This window comes from Carex rostrata, chromosome 4 (assembly GCF_964058835.1).
Source record: "Carex rostrata chromosome 4, lpCarRost1.2, whole genome shotgun sequence".
NCBI classification, from domain to species: Eukaryota; Viridiplantae; Streptophyta; class Magnoliopsida; order Poales; family Cyperaceae; genus Carex; species Carex rostrata.
The window spans coordinates 11,606,877-11,632,437 of NC_135921.1; the positions used below are offsets into that span (position 1 = coordinate 11,606,877).

General features: G+C 33.7%; 1 protein-coding gene across 1 annotated transcript; it reads right to left on the minus strand.

Moving 5' to 3' along the window:
- Positions 1 to 16,180: 16,180 nt before the first annotated feature.
- On the minus strand, positions 16,181 to 24,575 carry LOC144553369 (Polynucleotide adenylyltransferase family protein). The gene is made up of 17 exons (XM_078301500.1): positions 24,431 to 24,575; positions 23,512 to 23,716; positions 22,906 to 23,208; positions 22,669 to 22,799; positions 22,023 to 22,140; positions 21,563 to 21,615; positions 21,276 to 21,325; positions 20,706 to 20,804; positions 20,473 to 20,582; positions 20,004 to 20,131; positions 19,446 to 19,512; positions 19,130 to 19,213; positions 18,993 to 19,055; positions 18,502 to 18,646; positions 17,605 to 17,769; positions 17,092 to 17,189; positions 16,181 to 16,638 (listed from the first exon to the last, which is right to left on the minus strand). Exons 3-17 carry the CDS (start codon positions 23,197 to 23,199, stop codon positions 16,525 to 16,527), a joined length of 1,719 nt encoding a protein of 572 aa, XP_078157626.1. The 5' UTR covers positions 23,200 to 23,208; positions 23,512 to 23,716; positions 24,431 to 24,575; the 3' UTR covers positions 16,181 to 16,524.
- Positions 24,576 to 25,561: the final 986 nt, after the last annotated feature.

A 25,561-nucleotide genomic window follows, 5' to 3' on the forward strand; every position in this document is an offset into this window, starting at 1 on the left:
CAATAGTATAATAATAATAATAATATTATTATTATTTATTATAGTATTATTACTGTAATTATCTTTTAATTTTTATAATTAATAAGTTAAACAATTTGGTGTGAATGATATTCATATTACTGTTGGTGATTCTTATTAACCGTAACCACGTTGTTCAACTTTTGCAAAATGGACCCGCATCTCTTTCTTATTCTTAGAAATGACACCGGGTTTCTTTGTCATTATTTTTTTTAGAAGTTACTTTTAATAAGAGTATACATTTTTTTCCAATATTATTATCTAATTATTGTGTTTGTTCTGTTTTTTATAATGAATCCTGACACGACTGTGATACTTGCGTAATCATAATAACAAAATTAGCGAATTATTCAGATTTAGACCAATAAATCCCATTTATTTTTCTTAGGTAAAACATATATTTTTTCTCTCTCTCTTTGTATGGTAGATTATGTGTTATCAGGGATGGAACTAGAAAACTTTAATAGAGGGGGTTGAAAATTAAGGGGGAATTTCATGTATCCCCTCAAAAACTTCAATATTACGTATTTCCCCCTCAAAAGTTTATAATATCATATTCCCCCTCAAAATTGTAAAAACTCACAGATTTACCCATTATTAATTTTACAATATATTAAATATTTCTAAAAGTGATTAAATAATATATTTGAGACTCTAAAGACCATTATACCCTTGTATCTTTCTTTTCCCATTCTCTCTCCGTCATTGCAACAAATGCTCCAGTCTTCACTTCAATAGTCAGTAACTTTAGAACATCTATTATTTCTAGAAAATTGATGTTCATTCCGCTTTCTCAAATTGATGGAAATACAACTGTCTTCCTATTTCCCTATTAGAAGGTTGTGATTACTTTGATTATGAACTGTTCACTTTATGTATTCAATCCAATCTATTCCTTGCCGGGCTAAGTAAAATATTATTTAGCAAACATTTATATATTGAGATATACCAGTATAGATTATAAAAGCATGCATTGCTTACCAATTGATGCTTACATGATATTACCAGTATCCATATTTTGTTAAAAGCTCAATTTGTCTAACACAAATTGTAAATTTTAGAACTTTGATCACTGAGCTGGAAAGCATCAATTTGAAAACTTGATGTCACACCCCGCGGCCACGGGTCGTAACAGTACCCCGCCGTAAGCATACAATACCGTGTATACTTACAAGGCAATTAACAATTCAATCAAAACAATAAGCAATATAAAACAAGTTTCTAAATATAATCAGAGTACACAGTCTGGTCAGAGTATAATACAACAAAGTACCTCATCCGGATACCAACCAAAAGGCTAAACCTAGAATTATACAACAAAATATCTCTAGGGTCATATAAGGTAAACTACCAACGGCCTGCTACTCGCGTGCCTCCCCGGAATCGGACGCACCAGAACCTGTAAGGTAACCCGAAGGGTGGGGGTGAGAATAAATTCTCAGTGCGAATTTGCCACATTTAGATTATTGGACTTGCAATCAAGCTCAATATTTAGAAATGAAATCCATACAACAACAATTCAAACAGATACATATTCATAAATAAAAGGATGCATATGCTCGACAACAATTCAACCAGATGAATCACAATTAACGGAATTTTCAAGATGAATTTCAAACACAACACATATTTGGCTTAACTCGACTCATTAGGGCTTGTAACAACTACAGATGTTCTTTCGAGCTGGACCCTTTATCAAACCCTTGTCTGTAGGGTTACCGACACACGTTCCACCGAGCTGGACCCTTTATCTGACACCCATCTGTAATCGCTTGGCTTAACCGTTTACTAAGGTCTGGTTCAAGTCATATAAAGAAAATCCTCTTTGGAATCATTCCAATGTTCGTAACATTCAATTGACCATCCAAATGCATTAACACGTAGGAGAATGCCACCGAGCCACAGACGTTACACATGTCACCCACGACTCCAAATCACACATCAATACAATCACTCACCCCTCGTCCCAACCGGTACTGGGAAAACTGAGGGCCGTTCACCTAAAGCGCTATAAGGATCCAGGGCTCAAAGTCAGCTATACAGCTCAACTTCGTAAATCCGCTCACACACACAATTCGTCGGATCCAAGTCAGCTATACAGCTCAACTTTGTAAATCCGCTCACATACATAGTTCGTGGTGACTTTCAATCAAAATCTGATCATAATAGATCGACACAAATGGCAACCATACAAGCATGCAAATCATTTCATTCACCATAATTCGAGTTTAATTTGATTGGGCTATGCAAATGATTTATGCAATTCAATGATGCAACAATCAGACATTCAACATGACAAACGAATAAACAATTTAATTCCTGAAAATGAAATATCAAACAAGTCCAAGAATCCCGCACCTGATTACGACGAGCGTATCGCGTACTTATGGATCAGACGTCTCAAAATATCCCGCAAGGTCTTGCTCAACCGAGCCTACACCTACCCGCACATATAGTTGGTTTAACATTGGTTCTCATAACAATTCGATTTACCGATTGGTTAAACCCTAATTTGGTCAAAACCTTAAATTAGCCGTTAATTGTTCTAGAAATTCAAGATCAAGAGGTAACCCTACCGATTACAAGTCTAATCGGTTGGATTAAACGAATCAATCCACGATTATGCCCAATTTTGATTTTGACAAAAAACCCTAGAAATCGATATCCAAAATCGAGATGAAATCGGGAAAGAATCGGCAAATAAACAATCAAAGAAGCTCAATGAGCTAGTCTACAAGCAATTCGAACATAAATCTCGGGTTTAAAACGAAAACCCGAGCAATTGAGAAAATTTGAGGTTTTGAGAGAAACGAAAAGAGAAAGGAATACCGAATAGGAGGGCTAGGAGAGATCTACGGCCAATTTCTCGACTCCACCTTCGATTTCCCGAGCTTTAGTGCGATTCGGAGTGACTTGGAGCTCTCTCTCTCTCTCTTTGGTTGAATACACAAGAAAAATAGGGAAATGGGCTGTGGGAAGAGAGAGGAGTGATTTGAGTTTTAGGGTTAAAAACACCCCGAGTGCGGACGCACTCATCCGCAGTGCGGGTCGCTTCACCCGCACTCGGCACTTAGTAAATCTTCAACAAAATTTCAGAAAAAGTCCGAGCCTAATGCGTCCGCATTGAGACGCAGTGCGGGTCAATCCATCCGCACTCAGCACTTGGCAGATTTTTCAGAAAATTCAGATTGACACAGAAAATTTCATGAGTGCGTACGCACCCACCCGCAGTGCGGGTCAACCCATCCGCACTAAAAGAAATTCAGAAAACTAGTTAAAGAAAACAGGGGCCAGTGCGGATCAGCCATCCGCACTCACCATTAGTATGGACGCACTGGGCCTACAAAGTGTCAGAATCTCGAATTTTCGACGCGGTTTCGATTCACACTTGACGTACTTATTTAGAGAAGCATAATTTAAGATTTAAATTTCTATTTCGTTGGCACGATTTTCAATTCTTGTATTTAAAACATTCAGAATTTAATTGTTAAAATATTGTAACGTAACACTTGAGTAATGACAACACCATATTTCTTAAGTCTTTTATACTATAAATTTTTTTAAGATTGATTTGATGCTATGATTTTGATACATCTTGGGTTTGGATAAGCAGAAATGTAGCATAAGAAAAGAGCTTAGTGTTCTGACCTTATGATAAAGCTTTTTTTTTGGATACTTTATATCATAATAATAAAACGCATCTAAAAAAGCTTAAAGAAACAATCCGCACTAAAAGGAGTAGATGTTTTCAGGGAAAAATAAATTGATACTGGTCCCATAACCGTTTCAAGGCTGGTACCAAAGGACAAGTACCAGTCTAATCAGACATAATAAAATTCAAAATGAATATAGGAGCACGCAATCACAGACGATAACAAATGTGCTTTGGAGAACCCTGACGAATCTTAATTTTGGGTAAGGTCATTCAGTGAGCTGGTACACATCCAAAAAAGCTCAGTCTCTTTGAGCCGGTCCTTGAAATCTAGTAAATAGGTTTATGAATTTAACTTCTATTCGGATTGAGTCCTTGTAGGCTTGTACTATTTTGAGAACTACTGGGAGTACATTTGTACCTTAGTATGATGATGAGACACAGTTTATGTATTTGACATATGACATGCATGGGTAGGACCAGGGGGACCAACATTCCGTCAATGTCTATGTTCAAATGGAGTTCGCAATGGGGAACTGTGAATTTAATTTGAAAGAGGGAGACGGTAGAAGCTAGAAGATTTTTCTTTTAATTCTAACAAGGATAAAATGGGAATTATAGATTTATATGGATGATGGATTTAAAATTAATGAAAAAGTTGATGATTTGGACAAATATGTGAATTTCTATAATTTTGAGGGGATATATGATATTACAAACTTTTGAGGGGGAAATACGTAATATTGAAGTTTTTGAGGGGGATACATGAAATTTTCCCGAAAATTAAAATGCATAAATGTAACAAGTGAGATTTGAAAGATCTCTCATCTACAAAATAAAGCTCTAACCACTAGACTACAAATAAACATTTGATTATTATTGAGAGAACTGAACTATATAAAAAGTTCTAAATAAATTAAATTTAATTAAATTTAAATAAATATAACTAAAATTTTAAAAACATAGGAGTGACTTAGTCACATTTTCAATACAGTAAGATCCTCCCCTGTGTGTTATTACTTGCAAGGATAAATGAAATCAAGATGCTCTTGCATCTCTTTGTCATAAGAAAAAACATTGCACATGTTCTTTGAGATTTTAAACAGTAATTATGTACATCAAGACTATTTGGTAATGTATTAACCACGGATTTATTTTATATAAACAACATGTGTGGTCCAATCAAATTTTGTAGGATTCAATAAAATCATTTCTAAATGTACCTGTGAAAATTGATGCGCAATTAAAAGTCTAAAATGAGAACAGGAAATTTCTTTTGTAAAATATGATACCAAATTTGACAGTTATGTATATCAATTATCAAGACTTTTGGTAATGTATATTCAACTGATTTATATACCTCGAGAATTCAAGCACAGATAAAGAGGAAAACATTTTTTAAAAATCAAACCAACTTTACAAATTTGAATACTTGACCACGATGACAAATTACGAAAATATTTTATAATTTTTTTTTTACAAGTGACCTCTGTGGACCCCATGTTTCATTAACATGAAGTAATATAAATAACAAATATAGTTTAAGAGGGTTTTAACAAAAAGAGATGCCCAAATTAGAATAAAAAAAGTTTACATCAAAACCAAAAAAGGTGTCGTCTTTAATTGGAGCTTGGACTGTTAACACTTGTCGCAGTCAAAGGCCTCTTTTGTTATTCAATTTTATTACTAATTAAAATGCTTTTTGAAATTTTTGCACCAAGTTAGAAATGCATACTGATCATTTTATCAGTAGCATTAAATTGTTAAGTTCAGAGTTCGAATACTACAGGCATCTAAGCTTGTCCAAAGTTGTGTGCTGACTCTTAGAGTGGAAAAAACGTGTCTGGTTTTGGTCTTGTGTCATTCCGTGCCGTGCAGTGTCATACTGTGACTAAAATGTCAAGGGGTGATTATAGCACGCAAATGGTTTCGCCACGTGAGTCACGCCATGCCGAAACATGCCGTAACCAAACGTGACTCGCGTGACCATGTGCCGTGATTAAATTTTTCGTGTGATGTGACATGCCGTGTCAGATTTTTTAAAGATAATCACGACATGTAACCGACACACGTGTTGTGCTGTTCTGTACCACAAATGTACTGGTGACGGAATCGGCTCTGCCTTCTGGCTCTGAACAAAAAATATTAGGCACAGTTTTTTTTTTTTCCAAAAAAAGAAGAAGAATATAGATGGTGTTTAGCTGAAGTTGTAGTTTATGACATGCATATTCCTTTGTTTCTACATACTTTTTTTTATGCATATCTAGTTTTAAATTTTGGAACCAAGAGACAACATTAAATCAAATAAAGGTTTAAATTGTACAGTGAATGTCCAGTCAGAGCATTAGATGTTTTTGCTTAAACTCCATTGATGTAATGGAACAAACTAATAAGAAAATAATTTTTATGAGTATTTATTTCATATACTCGTCATTAAGGAAGGCACCAAAAATTTACTATTATAGTGTTAATGAAAAATAATATTCAACTAAATATAATTAGAGCGAGACATATTTGTTACTTTAATTATAAAAATATTTCAGTATTAAAATTTGCATAAATTAAACATAAATTTTGTAATTTTCTTGAAATGTCAGAGAAAAATTATGGATGATATATCATCTCATGTCGTTGGTTGATGCATTAATCTTAAATTTTGTTAAAGTAAGGGGTATTCATGTGATTATGCATTATGCATATTAATTGTAGGAGGTTTTAGTTAATTAAAATCTCAAAACGAAACAAACATATTAATTGGGAATTTTGGACAAACCACCTAACTAACATAGTTTGCTCAGATAACCTCATTTAGAACGAACGAAGGATACTATATTTCTATCGGATCGTGACGAAGAAAGATCTTTCTGTGCATCATGCACACAAGAAAAGAAAAGTACCGAACACACCCAATTTATTATATATTTAATCAATGAGGAGGGTTAAAATGTATCATTGATTTCGTGCATTAACTTCATATTTTTATTTTTATTTTCAAAGTTCAAATAGTCGATCCGAACCTCTCAACATGATATCCATATTAAAATATGCTTAAAGACCAAATTTTATTTTATTTTGAAGTTTTTTTACTATTTGTTTAGATGGGTTCAGAATCATTGTTTTTGGATGGTTCAGAAATAGTGATTTTGTAACTATTTAAAAAATTAGTAAAAAAAAATTTAAAAATTTAAAAATTGTTCTCTAAGCAAATTTAATACAGAGATAATGTTGAGCGGTTTGAATCGACTATTTGAATTTTAAACACAGTAATAGAGATGTGAGGTATGATTGATGTACAAAATTAATGGTGCATTTTAACTCTATTCTTAATCAATATAATTGTGTTAAATTGTAATTCATCATCAATGACCCCGCAACCACAAATAATTCATATCACCAAACATAACTCAAATTTTTAGTTTAGATCCGGACCGTCAAATCTGTTTTGGTAAGATATTAAGGAATCCTGTGTATTTCACCTTAAGTCGAATTAGTCTGATCTATGATGGAATGGTCCTGATCTACACTCAAAATTTGAGTTACTTCAGAGGTTTTGAGCTCCTCCGCAATGTAGTGGATATCTTTTGTGTTACCTGACAGTATGAGGTTAATCAAAATTGAGCTAAAAATAATCAATTTAAAATACTGAGGTCCACTTTAAGATTCGCACAAATTCACATTGAAAAATTCAGATCCAATGCGATGAAGTTGTGTATTCTTTATTTGAATTTCTACAGATATGGGAATTCACATCGCCCCAGATTAGTTCTGATTTTGATCGGACGGTCCGGATCTAAACATAGAATTTGAATTACCTCATAGGATCCAGATTAGCATATGGGGCCGTACGGTTGTAGAGAAGGACACAAAACGCCATAAACTATGACGCCGCACATCTTGGATTATGCAAACGAAAACGACATTAGAATATTAGATGAGTCCGATCGCCAGTAATCGTCGTTTTCTTCTTTCTTTATGTTTGAAAAAGGTGTTCCCTAATGATCGTTGGTCTGGAATAAAATAATAAAACACAATTATAATAAAGATATCTGATGACTTAACCATAAAAAAAAAAGATATCTGATGACTTGTACAATAATTGCTTCTCCCCGAGAGAGAGAGACATGGCTCGGACTCTTACCTGACCTGGCTTGGTATGATTGAATCGGTCTCTGATGTGTGACCTGAAATGGCTTGGTATGATTGAATCGGTCTCTGATGTGTGACCTGAAATTGCTCTATCTGGGCCCAAATGTTTTAGTTTGTATTTTTTACAAGATATTTCAGCTTTACCAAATACAAGCAATCTGATCCTTTTTTATAGGGTTGTAAACGGTCAGATACGGATAATTATGGACATTTAAAAATCAAATTATATTATTATATGTTATAATTTTTTGGATACAGACAGTTTCAGATACGAGTATAGATCGGATAATTTAAGTAATTTTACGGATTCGAATCCAGATGAAATCGGATAATGTCTGATCTGTTTACAGTTTACACCCCTACTTCTTCATCTATATGTGTTATGTACATATTATACAAAATAATAACTTTTGTTTAGGATGTGCCAGTAAAGAATTACTTAAATTCCTAAGTGTTGATTGTATAGTGTTAAATTCATCTGTGACGACAAGGATGGAGTCAGACTTTCAGACTATGAAAGTCAAACGTCAATCATATAAAAAAATTATGCTGAGAATAGGGATTAATTTTATACTGCCGATAGCATTATACTCATAATTATATAGAAAATAAGGTATAGGTACTATTTTTTTAAAATAAATGAGGGTCAATTAACGCCATTTCTTGAGGGTGGCTTTGCCTCTGTGTGACAACTGACAACATTTTTTTTAGAATCCGTCTTTGATCTAATGGCAAAAGCAATACTCACCGTGTGAGGGGTCACATGTTCAAAATCTGAACAGAAAAAAAATCTCTTGTGAATATTAAATAGTTGAGTGGCTTGACCCTTCAACTTTTAGTAAAAAGAAAATTAATATGTGACAGTCGTAGAAGGACTAATCAAATTAAAAACTTTAATGTCATGATTACGAAAGTTGTAAAATAATTCAACGAATACATGCATGATGTATTTTACAATTTAATTTTATTTGTCATGAATTCCTCTAATTAAATGAAAGGAGAATAATCTTGACAGCCCACAAGGATTTAAGATTTCATTTCATTCAAAAATCAGTGTTTTGTGTTCAACATGTTAAGTCAAAATTTATTACAACATGATTAACAAATAAACTGCTTTTTACAATGTTAAAGAATTGTTTTTATGATTGTTGTACCTGATTAAAACACAGAACGTGATGCACACACCTTTATTTCACAATTGTAAAAAAATAATTTACACTTTATATGCATATAAATCAGCCACATTCATCGTCAATAAAAATCAATAAGACTAATTACATCTTGAAATCTCAACATTTTGGATGCCCAGCAATGCCGCATTTAACCAGCAATTTTCTGATTTGATATCAATAAAAAAAATTGTATATATAAAGAGCTCAAACTTTTTTTGCCACTCCGGATCCCAAAATTTTTGGAACCATCCTTGATTGACACAAAAGTCGCCTCTAGAGAAAGTAGCAACTCCATATTATAAATTCAAAATCTTCAAATTAGATTTTAGATTGTCTCCAGTTTGAAATTTCGGAATGAACAATATGAATTTATATATCGAGGAGGGATCGAATGACACCCTTTTTTGGTGACATCCGATGACATCGTACATTTTTAAAGTTTTTAAAGTCCAAATGGTCGATCCAAACCGTTCAACTTGATGAATATGTTAAAATGTGCTTGCATGTCAAATTTTACATTTTTTGGAATTGTTTTACTATTTATTAAGTATTTAACAAAATCGCTATATTCAGACCGTTGAATTTTTGTACCCATCTTAATAAATAGTAAAAAAATTCAGAAAAATGTAAAATTTGATCTGCAAGCACATTTTAACATATCCATCAAGTTGAACGGTTTGGATCGACCGTTTGAACTTTTAAAATGTACGGTGTCATCCAATGTCACTAAAAAAGGGTGTCATCCGATCCCTCTTATATACCCTATAAATATTGAATATACAATGGTTATTTTTATTTTTATTTTATTTTTAACAAGAGTGGGTATACCCACCTGTTTTATATAGGAACATAACAGTTCATACAATAATTAATCAATGGATTGTTTGTTCCATTGTCAAAAGAACTAAAGTGATACCAGCATAACAAAACAAAAGGCAGCATATACCAAAGCTGCATTAGAACATACATGCATAGAAACACAAACAGTGGCTTGATTAAAAGACTAACTAATCATCTAAGATTGAAGGACTAGAATTAGAAATTATCATTGCTAGAACCAGTAGAGCAAGACATGTAGCAGTCATTGGAGGATGGACTATAGGAAACCATATAGTTCCACTTGAATCAGCCCTGTCTCTTGAACTCAGCCCTCCGGGGTGCAGGAAAATCCTGCCCCCTCTATTCCTGCAACTAGGACTGGTCACTGTTAAAGACAGCCAGTCACTGTTCATTTTTGAACTGGGAGCCCACTAACAGTGACTTTGGGGGCAGGAAATTCCTGCCCCCAGGGAGGCAGACGATTCGGTCTCCTGTCTCTTAGGTACAAGTTCAGCCTTGTGGACCCAAGTTCTCCCTCTGAATCTTGGTAATTTTTATCTTTTTGGATACTTGAACCTGATAGAATTGTCAAATTGGCCTACCTGAGTTAGATGATAGACATTCATAGGCAAGATTAATGTTAGTTTAAAATACGATTCATCATTTCTTATTTTGCACCAATAAAAAGCAAGAGAAATAATGGATGATCCTATACTAGGCCAAGGAAGGTTTTGCAGAATATAATTTATTTCTAATTAACCAAATAGTCAATAATGTAGATGCACAAACTAATTCAACTAACAGGGCATTTTTAAGAGGAATACATGAATCTATTAACCATAAATCATCAACTGAAATGCAATCATATGTGAAATTATTATGTTGTGCAATCCAAGACCAAATTTCAGTTGTAATTGAGCAAGTGACAAACAGGTGGTCTACAGTTTCATAAGCACCACGTAAGGGACAATCTGGATTTTCTTGCCAACCTTTTTGTAATATGTTGTAATATACGATGGTTATATTGTTGTTATTTTGTTAAAAGTTGGTAACCAGCATAACTAATCTTGTTGAGAAGAAAATATAAAGACAAGGCCTTACCTTTTATTAATGGACGACATAACTAATTTTAATTATGGATTTTTCTTTTATTAAAATATAAGCAAGGATTACATTTTTCAAATTTAGAGTGTGCATTTTGTTATTTTTTTCTTAGTTATTTTAAACCAGATTATATTTTTACCAAACAGTTGATTGTAGTTTGATAGTAAGGTTTCACCGAAATTTTTATTTATACCATATTCATAAAAAATAAACCAAATCACCTTAGATTTTGAGAAATTAGACAAATATCCAAACCGCCAAATGACCCAGTATGGACAATTGGCGGCCTGAATATTTGTCGAATTTCTCAGAATCTATAGTAATTTGGTTTATTTTTTCTATGAATATGGTATAAATAAAAATTTCGGAAGGTTTTACCGTGAGATTAGTTGATTATGTTACTCTGATATACAATATAAGCATTGTTCATCAGTCAGACGAATTAGCAAGTTTTAGTAATTTGAATATTTAATTCTTGATTATAAACTTAATTTAATATATATTAAATTTGAGCATAGAGTCTAATAATGGTTAAGACATGTTTTTTACATCAGAGGTCGTAGATTTAATAAAATAATATAATTTTTAATATAAATAATTAGATGGCTTGAGCTCATATTTTAATAAAAAAATAATTAAATTACAGTGTGAAAATTGACTTCGATCGTTACAGAAAAAAAAAAGTTCCTCAATACTTCTATCTATCTATTCTATCTATTTATTTTCTCTCTAAAAACAGATATTTTTTCTCTTTTTTCTTTCTTTAATTCAATTTTTAATTTCTGTTTGATTGCCTGGAATAACTCAATTTTGAAACATTTAATTTTTTTATTTCATCTTAAACTTTTGAGCTTTTTACTTAGTTTTTCCATCAATGCATATTCAGTTGCTAAATTTGTATATTTTTGTTAATTTGAAAAAAAAAAATGAACAACTTAAAATTGAATGAGTCCGGTCCAGTTAAGAGTACTGCAGCGAAATAGACTATGCCTCAATTTTCAAATTCTATGACAAAAATCATACAAAATATGTCTATAATTCGAGACAACATACCGGTTTCGGGACTCGACACAAACCCGATCCTACCTTCACGTACCGGTTGACTTTACTCGAGAAGTTTTTCTTAACTATCTTTGCCAAATCATATACAAGAAGTCCACATCATATAACATGACAAGAAAAAGATGGCACAAATGCTGCCTATCACCTTAATTAATTGCTGCCAAGTGGCTATAATGATGATAAACAGCCTTAATTAATTGCTGCCAATCGGCATGTAGAAAAAGAAAGCCACCTTTTTCTATGTCATAAAGCCAAACTATCACGCTATGACGCTACTCTCTCTGGAATCTGGATTAGCATTATCCAATTGGGGCCTTTTAAGAAGTTTATTCATTTATTATTTATTCGAATTTAAATTAAAGAAAACCAGACTTTCAAAAAAGATAAAACCAGCGGAAAAGAAAGCAAATAAGAAGTTTTTTTTTTTCCTTTTCTTCTTACTTCAAAGCTATGTTACCCTGACACTCCTGGAAACCCATCGTACCCGTGTCCGACACGTATCCGACACCGACACGCCTCCGATACGGGCACGATACGTATCAGACACGCCAGCTGGCGTGTCAGGTGAGCTGGCGCGTCCCAACCATCTTGATACGGTCTCCGATACGGGTTGACTCGTTGGGATACGCCTCTGACACAAATGGACACGTCTGAGATACGCTTGGTTCACGGTAAACCGCACATACAACCCTCACGGCGCATGGTCCACCATGCACCGCGCAGAACCAAATTTATTTTGTGGCTGAGGGGAATCGAACCCGGGACCTATCACCCCATATCAACAGCACATTCGTGTCCGACATGATACCCGTACCCGTATTCGTGCAACATAGCTTCAAAGCGATCATTGGAAAGAGTGCTAAAAAGCTTTTGAGTCCATATAGCGTGAAAACACTCTTGAGTCTCTTCATGATGTTTTTGTATGGGTTCAGATCCAGTGTGGCACCCTACCGTGTAACATGATCAGATTTGCACTCTGTTTTAACCTGACACAAACATTAAAGCATTCCTCTTATAATCCAAATAGGCACCAATTATTAGTCAGTGTGGTTTGTGGTGTTATCTTGGAAGTGATTCCAAATGGCCCGAGCGGAATTCAAATCTGCTCATTTTCTTAAGAAAAAGAGCATTCTCCTATTCTTCAATCCGAACCGTTCAAAATCAATCACACAGTTTCAATTACTCTTTTTTTTATATATTAATATAATATATTAAAACGAAACGAATCAGATGTAATTGAAGCCGTGTGATCGATTTTGAACGGTTCGGATTGAAGAATATGATGATGCTCCAGATTTGAATCCGGCCCAAGCGTTATACAAATAATTTATTATACAATTAGGTTCTTTGAGCCCAAAATCTTCAGGTCTTATAGAAAAAAAGCCCAAAACTGCTTGGTTTATACGGCCCGAAATGTTTGGATAGTATTTTCTATTTTTCTTCAACTGGATGTGCACAGCTGAAAAGAGGACTTCAAATCAGTAACCTGCTATTCCAAATCTAACCGTTGATCTTTGTTGAGATGGCATATGAATAAATCCAACGGTTGGTGAATAACAGCAGATTCGGATCCTGAAAATATGATAAAGTATCAGGAGTCACGGCCATTTGCTACTGTTAATGGATATCAAATATGACCATGAATAAAATCCCATATGAATCTAATATAAATATTTTTTATATTTTTTAAATTCGTATGTGGATCTTATTTAAATTTTCATTTAGATCTTGTACGATCTAATTATTTATTAACAATTTGATAAAAAAAATTATATTAAATATAATTTGAGTTACTTCAAAGTTATACGTGTCATTTACGTTTCAAAAATTTGAGTCATAATGTTATATATTAATTTAATTAAAAAGTAATATATCTAATACGTACATTTATAATATAAAATAAATATATGCATTCTATTATTTTGAATATTTTGACTAGAATATTCAGTATAATTGAAATACAATTCAAAACCTAGTACAATAATGAATATAAAATCACATTTAAATATATAAATTTTATTATATATAAGTTAATGTATAAATCTTATAAAAATCTGAACAAATTTACATTTAAATGGGATATCGTATCGTCTATAATCACAGCTGAGCGATAATTTTTTTGAGCCAATCACAGATGTATGGAGGTTTTTAAGATCCGTGTCAGATTATTTAAGATTCGTACAGATTAAAACAAACAGTCCAGATTTCTCATTCTACAATACGTTACTCATCAGAATCCACCTATGTGGTGCCTTGACCCGGAGTATAAACATCACACAAAAAAAATGCGGATGGCTAATACATAGCCGAAATTTTTATTTTTAACATTTGTTAAAAAATTATTATTTTCATAACATGAATGAAAGTGAAATTATTATCTCAAAGTTATAATGAATACTAATTACAAAATTATAAACAAACACAAACCTCATTAAATAAATTTTGCTAAAAAAATTTGTACTGCGCTTAAGTCTTTCTTTGTTTTATGTTAATTTTGTGTAGCTCTTGTTTTATAAAGATGGTTGAATTGTAAACCGTTGTGATTTGAATATTTCATTGGATGATTAATTCAACACTTCTTTTTTAGTTTCTTCTATATCGTTTGACAGTTTTTCAAAAACAAAAAATGTTCATTTTTTAATATAAATGATGCGGAAATCGATGTCTATATGGAAATGAAATAGCCGTCACAAGTTTGCTTTTCAAACTTTCGTTCAAAACTTTAATAAATTTGTAATGTTTCATAGGGGAAGTAAAATTCAATTGAACTTTAATATACTTAATAACAATTTTTGAAATGATAGGGTGGCTTAGAAACTCCATCTTGTATTATGTTACGCCTCTTATATTTCAGCTCAAAAAAATAGCTGATTATTTTATTAATATTCAATATTATATAGAAAATAATACAAATGTCCATGTTTTTTGAGTATTTACAAAAATGCTTAAACCGTCGAGATTCCTAACGGTCTTTTTTCTTTCTTTTAAATTTGAGGTATGGTGCTTCCTCTCAGTCTATTTGTCTAAAATAGCTAAGTTTGAAACTTTGACCGGCCATAAACAATTTGAAATCCGAATATATATGTCTAAAATAGCTCAAACTAAGAAGGGACTAACTTTGACCGGCCGTAACATATGTAGGAAACTCTATTTTGAGCATTCAACAACTTTTCAAAAATTTTAGGAGGAGATTTGAATTTTGAAGATAAATTAAGATTTACTTTATAAAATATCCCACATTATAAAAAAACATTATTTAGGGTCTCAAACTACAATTAAAATTTCTAAAAAATAACAATAAGTTATAAAATTGTTTTCAACTGAAAAATAAATGTTAACATTTTTTTTTCAATAGAAAGGAACTTTAAAGTACATAAAAAAATCTTGGAACTTGTACTTGTAAAAGATTTCGTTGCCTAAACAATCTAAATTATATTTGATCAATAGATAATTTTTCAGTACTCGTGAACTGAGAGGAAGCACCATACCTCAATTAAAAAAAAAAAAAAAAACACCACAAAGAATCTCAGCAGTCCACCTTTTTTCTAGAACGCTAAGAATTCTGACGGTTCTGAAAAAAAGTGGACTGTCAGAAATCCTTTGAAGATTTTTAAAAATTTTCCAAAGAAAGTGGGCGTTTGTGTTATTTTCTATTTAATGTTGGATATTAATAAAAAAAAATCGGAAGAAATAAGTGCAGTTCATGTATACTCCAAAGAACAGCCCAACAACTTTAGTAAACTTCCAATTTAAACCTTCTGACAATAGCATAGTACATAAATCAGAAAACAAACCCATGATTTTAGAGAACTTCACAAATAGACCCTTACAGTTGCAACTGGACTACCAATATAATATTATTTTAATAGGCTATTTATACATCCAATAATATATCTACAAAATAATCTAATATTAATGAGCCTTCATATTATAGCTATAGTTAGATTGAAGGATCATCTTGTTCCGTAGAAAGTGTTCCATTTTGCATTAATGGGGAACATTTGATTATTGGGCCACTCAATTTTAATTTTAAAAATTACTTGTGCCTCCATAGCTACGCTTTCTGAAAGGTAATTACCTGAGCATACAAGCCATGCCAATATATTTGATGTCAAAATATTGGAAATCTTGTATTTTTTTCAAGGTTTTTTTTTTTAGGAAAGATAGGGGTCACACCCCTATTTGTCTATTGATTAAGATGGAAATCTTTACAAACGCAAAAAACTATTAGAAAGTTCCGCTCTTCATTCCGCATAAACATCACTTATGTTATAATCGACACCAAGATCAACACTTTCCCCAAATAAATAAATAAATAAGAACTTCAAAGACGGAGCTCAAACACCTAGTTCAAAAAGACTGCTGATACTCTGAAAAAAAAAAAAGGCTGCTGGACGACTAAAATGATAGGATTAATGTGTATAAAACCTTACCCCTATTCACAATTCTATAGCCATTACAGAAGACAAGACCAGGCCATGGTAAAGACAGCTTCAATCAGCTTACTTAAAAATATATTTAGACGCTGGGGATACCATGATTGAATCAGCTTTAAGCATTGATGTCCAGTTTCTGGCGCTTAGCTTGAGAGTGCTTAATCCAATCTATACAGTCCTCTGTAGTTGCATTTGGATATGCAAGCTGCCATTTGATCAACCTATGTTGCTGAAAATTAAGGGAGAGTAAAGTCGTTCATATACTAAGCTTGTTATACTTTTACAAAAGGGTGTCATTATGTGTGCCACTGCAAGACATCTACATGTCTAATGTCTTGCATGGAAACACATCTAATAAAAGACCTTAAGATGTTCTCCGGATGATATGTAGATGAATAAAAGTGCATCATTATATGTACTTTATCTCTGATATGACTATCTTCAAAAGATAGCCCAATCTATCCTCAATAATTTTTATATATAAGAGTGTAAAATAAAAAGGGTGGACTATAAGTAATATTAACATGATTACGAGGGTTGAATGTGACATACAACTCGTAGGCATAAACCATGTTTTGATGTTTCACAGGGGCAACAATGAACCTTTTCATATCAAATGATTAGAAAGATGAACAAACAAATAAATAGATAAATAGGCAAATAAGAACAAAAATCCTCTTACCCACTGCCCAATTGTTGGGCCTCCTGATTTAAGTTGCAGAACTCCCATGATCCCTTTGCCATCTAGCAACGGTTTTGTTTTCCAAACACCATCAAGACCTGACGAAAGAAAGAGAGTAATGATACCGAATACTAATAACAAAAAGCTACAAAAAGTATATTTGCAACTGAAAAGGATTCATCAGCAGACAGAAGGGAAAAAGATATTCATGATAATATAAAAAGGAAAGCATATAATCAACAGCACTGAAATAAATTGAAATGAAAACTTAAAAACTGAAAAATAACACCTTTTGTAATTATATACAACAACAACAACAACCAAGCCTTTAGTCCCAAACGAGTTGGGGTAGGCTAGAAATGAAACCCAATCACAATCAAACAATAAAGATAAGTAATAATAAAGTAGTCATAAAATAAAAGTAATAGTCACAAAAAATCAATAGTATTAACAGGACCATATGCATATAGTACAAGAGTATATCATAATTAATCAGTAAACATCTTGGAGTACCTAGTTGAGTTATGGCACTCTCAGCTCTCAAAAACATCTCCTTTCTTCTGTTTAATCCCTCACTTCTATCTGAACTGTCATTAGTTGGATCTAATGCAGGGTCCAATAAAGTGGATGTCATAAGAGCAACCCGCCAAAAATCCTTTAGTTGGCGCAACAATAGACCTGGCAATTAAAACCAATTGTTTAAGCAAATATAATCGAACAAAGTACCTTGAGATACAGAGGTGCCACACATTATCACGATGAAAATTTATTTTAATTTTTTTGACCCAGTTTGCCTCAGTTAAGAACTCCATTGGATCCATTTTTTGCATCAATGGCTCTTAATTGTCCAATTGAGCATTGAGTGACCTAAATTAAACCAATTTACTTGTAGATGTTGCACCACCTTTGAAAATGGTCACTTAGATGAGAAGGGAAAAAAGCACAGAGAGAAACCAGAGTCCCGGGAAAAAAATCAATCTGAGATATAGGCCTATTTATAGGATCCCCTTTCTACCCCAAGGCAAGGACAGTTGTATGCAAAAACAACTGAAGCATATGAAGTGTAAATAATTGGCATTTCAGAAAGCAAATGCTGAAAACAAGCTTGATGACTGTCTAGCAGACCATAAAAATCTGGTAAATGGATCTTCTGGGATTTTATGAATGAAGTTGATCTTCTATTTTTCTTTCTACAGTTATCCAAGAAAGGTACTGAATCAATCTAATATAACAGCCAGTACACAACACTACTGATCCATTTCAAGCATCCCATAGTGACAATGATATGTTACTTTAGGGTATGGGTGGTCTCTCGTCAAGCTTGCTTGGATACAATTTTTTTTTTTACCATACCAGACAGATGCAATCCTACTACTGAGAATAAATCAATGAAGAAGAGATAAAGCTAACCCGCAAAAACTCGCTTTATTGAAGTACAAGGTATCTCAAGAAACTCATCCTCTAAATCTGCTCTAATATCTTCTGGGATCTCATCAGATTCCAATAACAGAAATAACTCAACAAACTTTTTGCATGCATTGTGTAAATTGACTACCTACACAGAAGAAATGTTCTGTTAGCAAAGAAAAGAAAACCAACTTTGGACTGGTTAAAATAAAAGATTGAGATTTTACCTTCCAAGTTCCAAATAAAAGCAACCTTACGTGTCATTAAGTAAAACATCAGAAAAAATATCAACTAGACATTACTTAAAACTTTAAGAAGAATGTAACAGGTGCTTGCTGAGAGTGGGCTGGTGCAGTATTTGCATTATGACCCTTTTGCGGTACGATATCTTAGCAATGATTTTCTTAATGAATTGTAAAACCCTTGGTACATAGTTGGAAAGGCTAAATCTATTTATAAAGGAAAAGGACGAGTGCTGCAAAAAAGGTATGCACCGTATCAGCATCACTAGCTTTCAGCTTGAGAGATTCTCTAATAATGTATCCAGCAACAGGAGCCTGCACAATGTACAAGATTGATAAAGACAGAGCAGAGATATACTAGAAAAAACAGCATACAAAATGTTGTTTACCTCCTTAGATTTCTTATCCATGTAAATTGTACTTCTCAAAGGAAGAAGTAGAGAGCTGTACAAGTAAAGCCTGCGTTGGTCCTCCTGAAATTAATCGAGGAAAAAGATAAATGGTTCCCACAAGCTCACTTAGTTTAAAAAATGTTAAGCATACTCAAAATCTATAGAGAGAAACAGCTTCAATGTTTATAGATGAACCAACACCACTTGAAATGTTGCACAATGAAGGATGATTCTGGACAACTATAAACTTGCACCTAAATTGCACATTTAGGCTTAATTGAAACAATATATCACATTAGAAATAAAGACTCACAGTAAATGGTGCAGTACCAATAGCTTGCAAAAGCACCCATGCAGCTTCAATGTGTGAGATGCATAGCCTGAGACAAATTTGTTCACTTCAAATAATCACGAAGCACAAAAAAACTTACTTTTCATCAACATATGATCATGCAATTTATAAAATTTATCAAAAGGTTGCATTCTCAGGAAGGATTCGCAATCTTTCACACACACCCTGGAAAAACCTCAAAATCACAAGTACGCTGCAAATAAATAGTACCCTACCAACCCCCACTTCCATCCCACCCACTCGAACAACAGAAAAAGGAAAAACCATTCATGGACCTTCTAATTCATCAAAATAAGCAAGAAACATAAATTAGTGCATGAAAGATGCAACAACTACTTCTAACTGACTCTAAATATAGAGAAATGTAAAGGGATTGATTTCGCTACTTTGGAACTAGATGAGCAGGGTGACAGTTAATAATTAATGTTTAAAAAGGGCCTGCATTATCTACCTCATTTCTGGAAAAATATGGGAGATATTTTGTACAATGATACAAATTTCATCAGATAAAACACAAACCTATCACAGTGTTCATCTACATGAGGACGAGGACTTTCAGGACAAGCAAACACAACAAAAAATAGTTTCAAATCACAGATCCATGCCATTGCTTTTGGTGGTTGCTTGTCTGACATCATTAGATCAACCTATGGAAAAGAAAATACAATAAACAAAGGTATTATTAATTCAAGGTTTTATAGAACAGAATCAAATATAATTTCCCAAGCAGCTAGGTTTTTATTCTACAATATCACTTCAATCAAATCAGGCCAAATGCAAATGAAAAACATGTGTCATACTCTTGATCGACATTTTCTCAATTGAATTTCATTATGTTACTGTGGCCAACTTTTCAAATACACTAACTTGAGCAAATCCATCAAGCAAAAACATTTAGGTACAGGTACAAGCTAGCTTTTTTGTCTCTGAACATCACCCTAAAACATATAAACTTCAAAAGAAAAATCACAACAACAACAAAAATTACTTCATGGCCGATGCGCTCTTTACTGATCTTATTGCCCAAAGCGGATCTCACTTCCTCATCAGAAGCTGCTTCTTTCAATTCTTCATCCAACACAAACCCAAACCTAGCTCCTGAAATGAATTTTCGTTGTACAAATAAGATGTAATGCAAGTTACAACTCTATAGGTATAAAAATAGAATGAACCAAGCATTTATAAAAAACAAGCAAAATAACAGAAAATGGCGACATGTACCAAATCGGATAGCACGAAGAACTCTAAGAGGATCATCCATAAAAGTAGCTTTAGGTGGTAGAGGTGTAACAATAAGGCCAGATTTCAGATCTTTAACTCCTGACAATACAAAAAAATATTACAATAATTATGAGCATGGTTTCTAAGGTGGCACTATTAGAAAGTTTAAATAAAGAACTAGGAGCAGAAATTCTGAGTACCACGCATGATACAAGGAGGTCGCTGTTCATCTAATGCAGGGGCAGATTGTCATATTTTTGTGATCTTTTTGTGATATTTTTCTGATGATTTTAAAGTACATATAGAAGTTGGCAGAATGTGCTGTGGAGGGAGTATGTCGTTTTGATGTTGGTTTCGGTGGTACCTTTTAAAAGGTCGGTCAGAAGAGGGCTGAAGGGTGTCAAATTTCATGTTAATGGTCTTGTTTGAGGCCTTAGGGGTCTAGTAGCTAATGCGGACAGATTATTTTGTAGGCTCTTAAAACAATAACTGTTCCTGAAACTCATTTTTTCAATTTTTACTTTTTTTAACGAGAGAGAGAGAGAGAGAGAGAACAAAACAAAAGCTAACCTCTTCCTGTCAGATCTTCAATTAAACTATTGCTGATGTTGTAAAATAGGCTGTAAAGAAAGACATGTATAGATAAAGTCAGCCTGCCAGGCAACTCTTCCATATCATTAACTTAAATATTAGTTTCATTTTCTATTTTTGCTAATGTTCTCATTGTTTACATTGACAATATTTGAAGGAACAGATCACATAGATATTGAAAATTAAGTTTATAAACAAACCATAGACATGTATTAAAAAAGATAATTCCAATGTTACCAGCAAACAGACATCAGGGCTAATGTTACCTATTAATTGTTAGATCCCTTCTATATGCATCTTCTGCAGCAGTTCCAAACTTCTACATAAATCAAGAATGAATTTATTAACGAACTGAAATCACAAACAATATGAAAAAAAGACTGCAAATCTCAAAATTTCAGATGTTACATTGGGAGTTGGGAAATCTATTTGGGAAAATCTTTAAGAATAAAATAAGCTCTAATCTAGCCATAACCAAGTATCAGTTTGCCATTCAAACAATGAAAGACAAAAAAAGAATAAAATCAAATTGAATTGAGATTAATTTAAATGCTAATAATCTGGACAAATATTTTGGCCAAGTCCATGCCAGAACCAGACTGAATCTAGCGGAGAAAAAAGACAGAACACAAGTAAATACCGGTGTCGGACAAACACCCACCACACTAACTCAAATTAATAAACAGACATAATCCAGTTAAAAGTATGCAAAACAAAAGGAGGTACCATGGTAGGAATACGACTGTTCTCAGCATAAGTTTCAGATCTCAAGTTGACAAAATCAATCCAGGTATCATATATCCGCATTTTTGCTGTCTCCAGATGCTTAGACTGATCTGGATTGCTATAATATATTAAGTCAATAAAGATCCACTAGCTAAGTCATACAGCGCTGTCAATACTGGAGCTCCAATACTCCAAAATGCATAGTATTAATGGATAACGGAGATTTATTTTGGTGAAAAAAAAAAAAACCTGAAGATTAAAAAACAACATGTAATCAACAGGTATCAGTGTGGTGCCATGAGTCACAGCTGTCCAATCTAATGGCAGGCCGGTCTCCCATTTTACAGATACCCAAGATGGATCATTCTTGAATAAATTGTTACACATTCAACAGTTAATTAACATTGAGGAATGGAAAATGTACAAAATTCTACCAATTCCATGTATATACCGTAGCAGGCCTTCCCTGTATCAGTTGAACCGTCAAACTATAGACAAACAAACCTGACTATTTGTGCTACTAACACCGATGACAGGTACATACAGATACCAGGCCTGGCCAATAAACAAATTACTAAAAGTACAAACAACCATACAAAATTATAAACATAACATATATCTTCTGTATGTAAGAAGGAGGTATTACCACTGAATAACTCCAATCCCCTGCTGTTGCTCGCCAACAGATTTCAAGTACTCATTTACTTTCTCACAAAAATCTCGGCCCAGCATGTTGTCCAATGCTATATCTATGTCATAACACTCCTTTCCCAACAGCTGTTTAAAAGAGAAACATCATAACGCTGCCAGAAAAACTTCCGGATTTCATTTTAAGATAGTCTCGTATTTCAGTTCAAAAGGAGCTAGAAACAGAATCACCAACCTTGTCACGAACCCAACCACCAGCAACTCGCAATTGCGTCTCAAGCCCAAAATGGTGCACAACATCGAGTAACCGAGTGAAAATTTTATCCTCCTTTTCTGACAACTCAATGTGCTCCTTCACTGGAAGCATGACTGGAGCTGTGTCCATTGGAAGTCGGGAGGAGATGAAGCGAAGGGTTTTGATTGGACGGCAGAGACAGGTTAAATGGGAAGAGAAAGAGGAGGAGAAGTAGGGTTTTGTAAAAGGCAAGAAATGGATAAGGCGCGAGGGATTGAGAAGGAGAGGAGGCATTGACCGGGGCTGGCATTGACAAATTTAAAGCAAGAACATCACAAATCAGAACACTATCTAAATTACAAATCAAAAATCACAAATTGATACATGTTCTAGGTTACAGATTCTTAATTACCTACTGGTACCAAATTAGAAGAACCTCCTTATGATTCTTAATTAGTAATTTTATCTCCCAAAATGACTTATCATTATATGGCCATTCCGAGCTAAACAAAAAAGAATAGGAAAACAACAATTTAACAATTAATTCTGTTTTATTGTTTCCAATCAACCAATTCCTTGAATTTCTTAGTCATTGCCAAAACATACCTGATCAAGCTTGTAGTATCCAAGACTATATGTTACAACTTTTAATTAGTTGGCCATCCAGTATCACTTTAGCATTCCCAATACTAGCACCTCAAACTTTTGAAGAATTGTGAGGTGCTGATGCACGACAGAAACAACTAACAAAGAAGGTGAGACATCAAAAATTGTGTTCTCTCCTTTGTAGTATGGCAATAACTCAAAGTACCTATATTAATAAAACAAATAACAATAATCAATTTCAGAATGATACTATAAATGAATAGTTAAAATCTCAAAGCAAAAAACAAAAAAAAAATCAAATATTCAAACAATTCAACTTCATCATCTTCCTCATTTCTCTGATCAGTTTACTTTTCTAAATGATGTACCCTTGTCTTGTCTATTATGAGGCAAAATTATGCAATTGAAGAACCTTTTGGTTGGGTTATATTCGGCTATAATGCTGAAGTGAAAATGCCACAACCAATGTGGACACTTTATGAAAAAATCAAATCAAATCAAATTACAGAGGCGTATTAACATGGATTTGGGTTTTATAATAGTTATGGTTTGGCTGATTAACATGGATTTGGGTTTTAATTCTAGTGCTTAATTTTGTTAATTATTGTTGGCTGATTAGCATGGATTTGGGTTTTAATTCTAGTGCTTCATTTTGTTGACTATTGTTGGCTGATTAACATGGATTTTGCTGATTAACTTTAGTCAAAATTCTAGTGCTTAATTTATCCTCTCCTTAACCCTAAACCCTAAACACTAAACCCTAAACCCTAAACCCTAAATCCCCTTCTCTGAATTCTGATTCCATACTTGTCAAACAATTCATTCAATCATCATTTTGCTTCTTTAAATTAGGCCTCTACATTTATCATTTGGTTCATCAATTTAACCATTCTTTGCTTCTCATTCATAGTTTAAGTACCTTATAACGAGCAAGGGTTTCGAGCCAATCAGCAGTAATAAAGAGGAAAATACCGGCGATCCTTCTTCTTCGCAGACAGCGCGGAGGCGACGGCCCTTCTTCTTCGCGCAGGCGCAGGCGACGGTCCTTCTCTTTGGTAAAAAAATAATTTTCTAATTATGGTTTATTCCCTGGGTTCTGCTAGCGGAGCGTTCTGGGCTTTTTTTTTTTTTAATTGATCTGGGCTTCTTTGGGTTCTGGGCTCTGGAAGCGTATCGCAGAGCCAATCGCTGCGCTGTGCGGAGCTTTTAATCTGGTCCGTTCGTTTCAGATCGGACGGACCAGATCAGATTTTGTCAGAATTAAAAAAATATATATATATTTTCAAAATTTGCAAGATCTGATATGGTCCGTCCTATCCGAAACGAACGAACCAGATTAAAAGCTCCGCAAAGGATACGGTTCCTCTGGGCTCTGGGGTAGGCAAAGCCATGAAAAGGCCCGGTCAAAAAAAAAAAAAAAAAGAATTCAGGGTTTGACACCGTAAACAGTGGCTCCCACTCAGCTTGGGGTAGTTCGAATCCTGCGCGTAGTGGATTTCAGGTGGCCGGACGATCACGTCAGAGGACTGCGCGGGTTATCGGGTTTGACTATGCGGATGCCGAAGAAAGGACATTAGGATAAGGGGGCGGCGAGGGCGAGTAGGTAGGCTTCAAATTGTAAAAGAAGATTATATGAAGCAAATAATATTAATCTATTTGGAGAAATAACCAATTTTGATGGGGAAATATCTAATTACGAAGTTATGATGGACATGTATCGCTACAATTAATTCCGATCATAGCCTCTATCGGTGCAATCCTATTTTATCAACTTCTTATTACTGATTTTTTGCAACTTTAATTTTGACGCTTGCTGATACATTAGCCACCATAGTCCATAGTGCCCATAACTCACTGATGGCTAAGTACATCCTGCAACCTTTCCGGACCTGATGCGTCACACCTTTCCCTTTATGGATGTCGTGTGCAATTATTTATGTTTTGGTTATTATTAGGTTTGCTTGGATCCTTAGATTACCTAATTGATAGTTTACTCAAGCGTTTGTAGATGCAGCTTCCTTGTTTCCAGTAAACACCAATTTAAAAAATG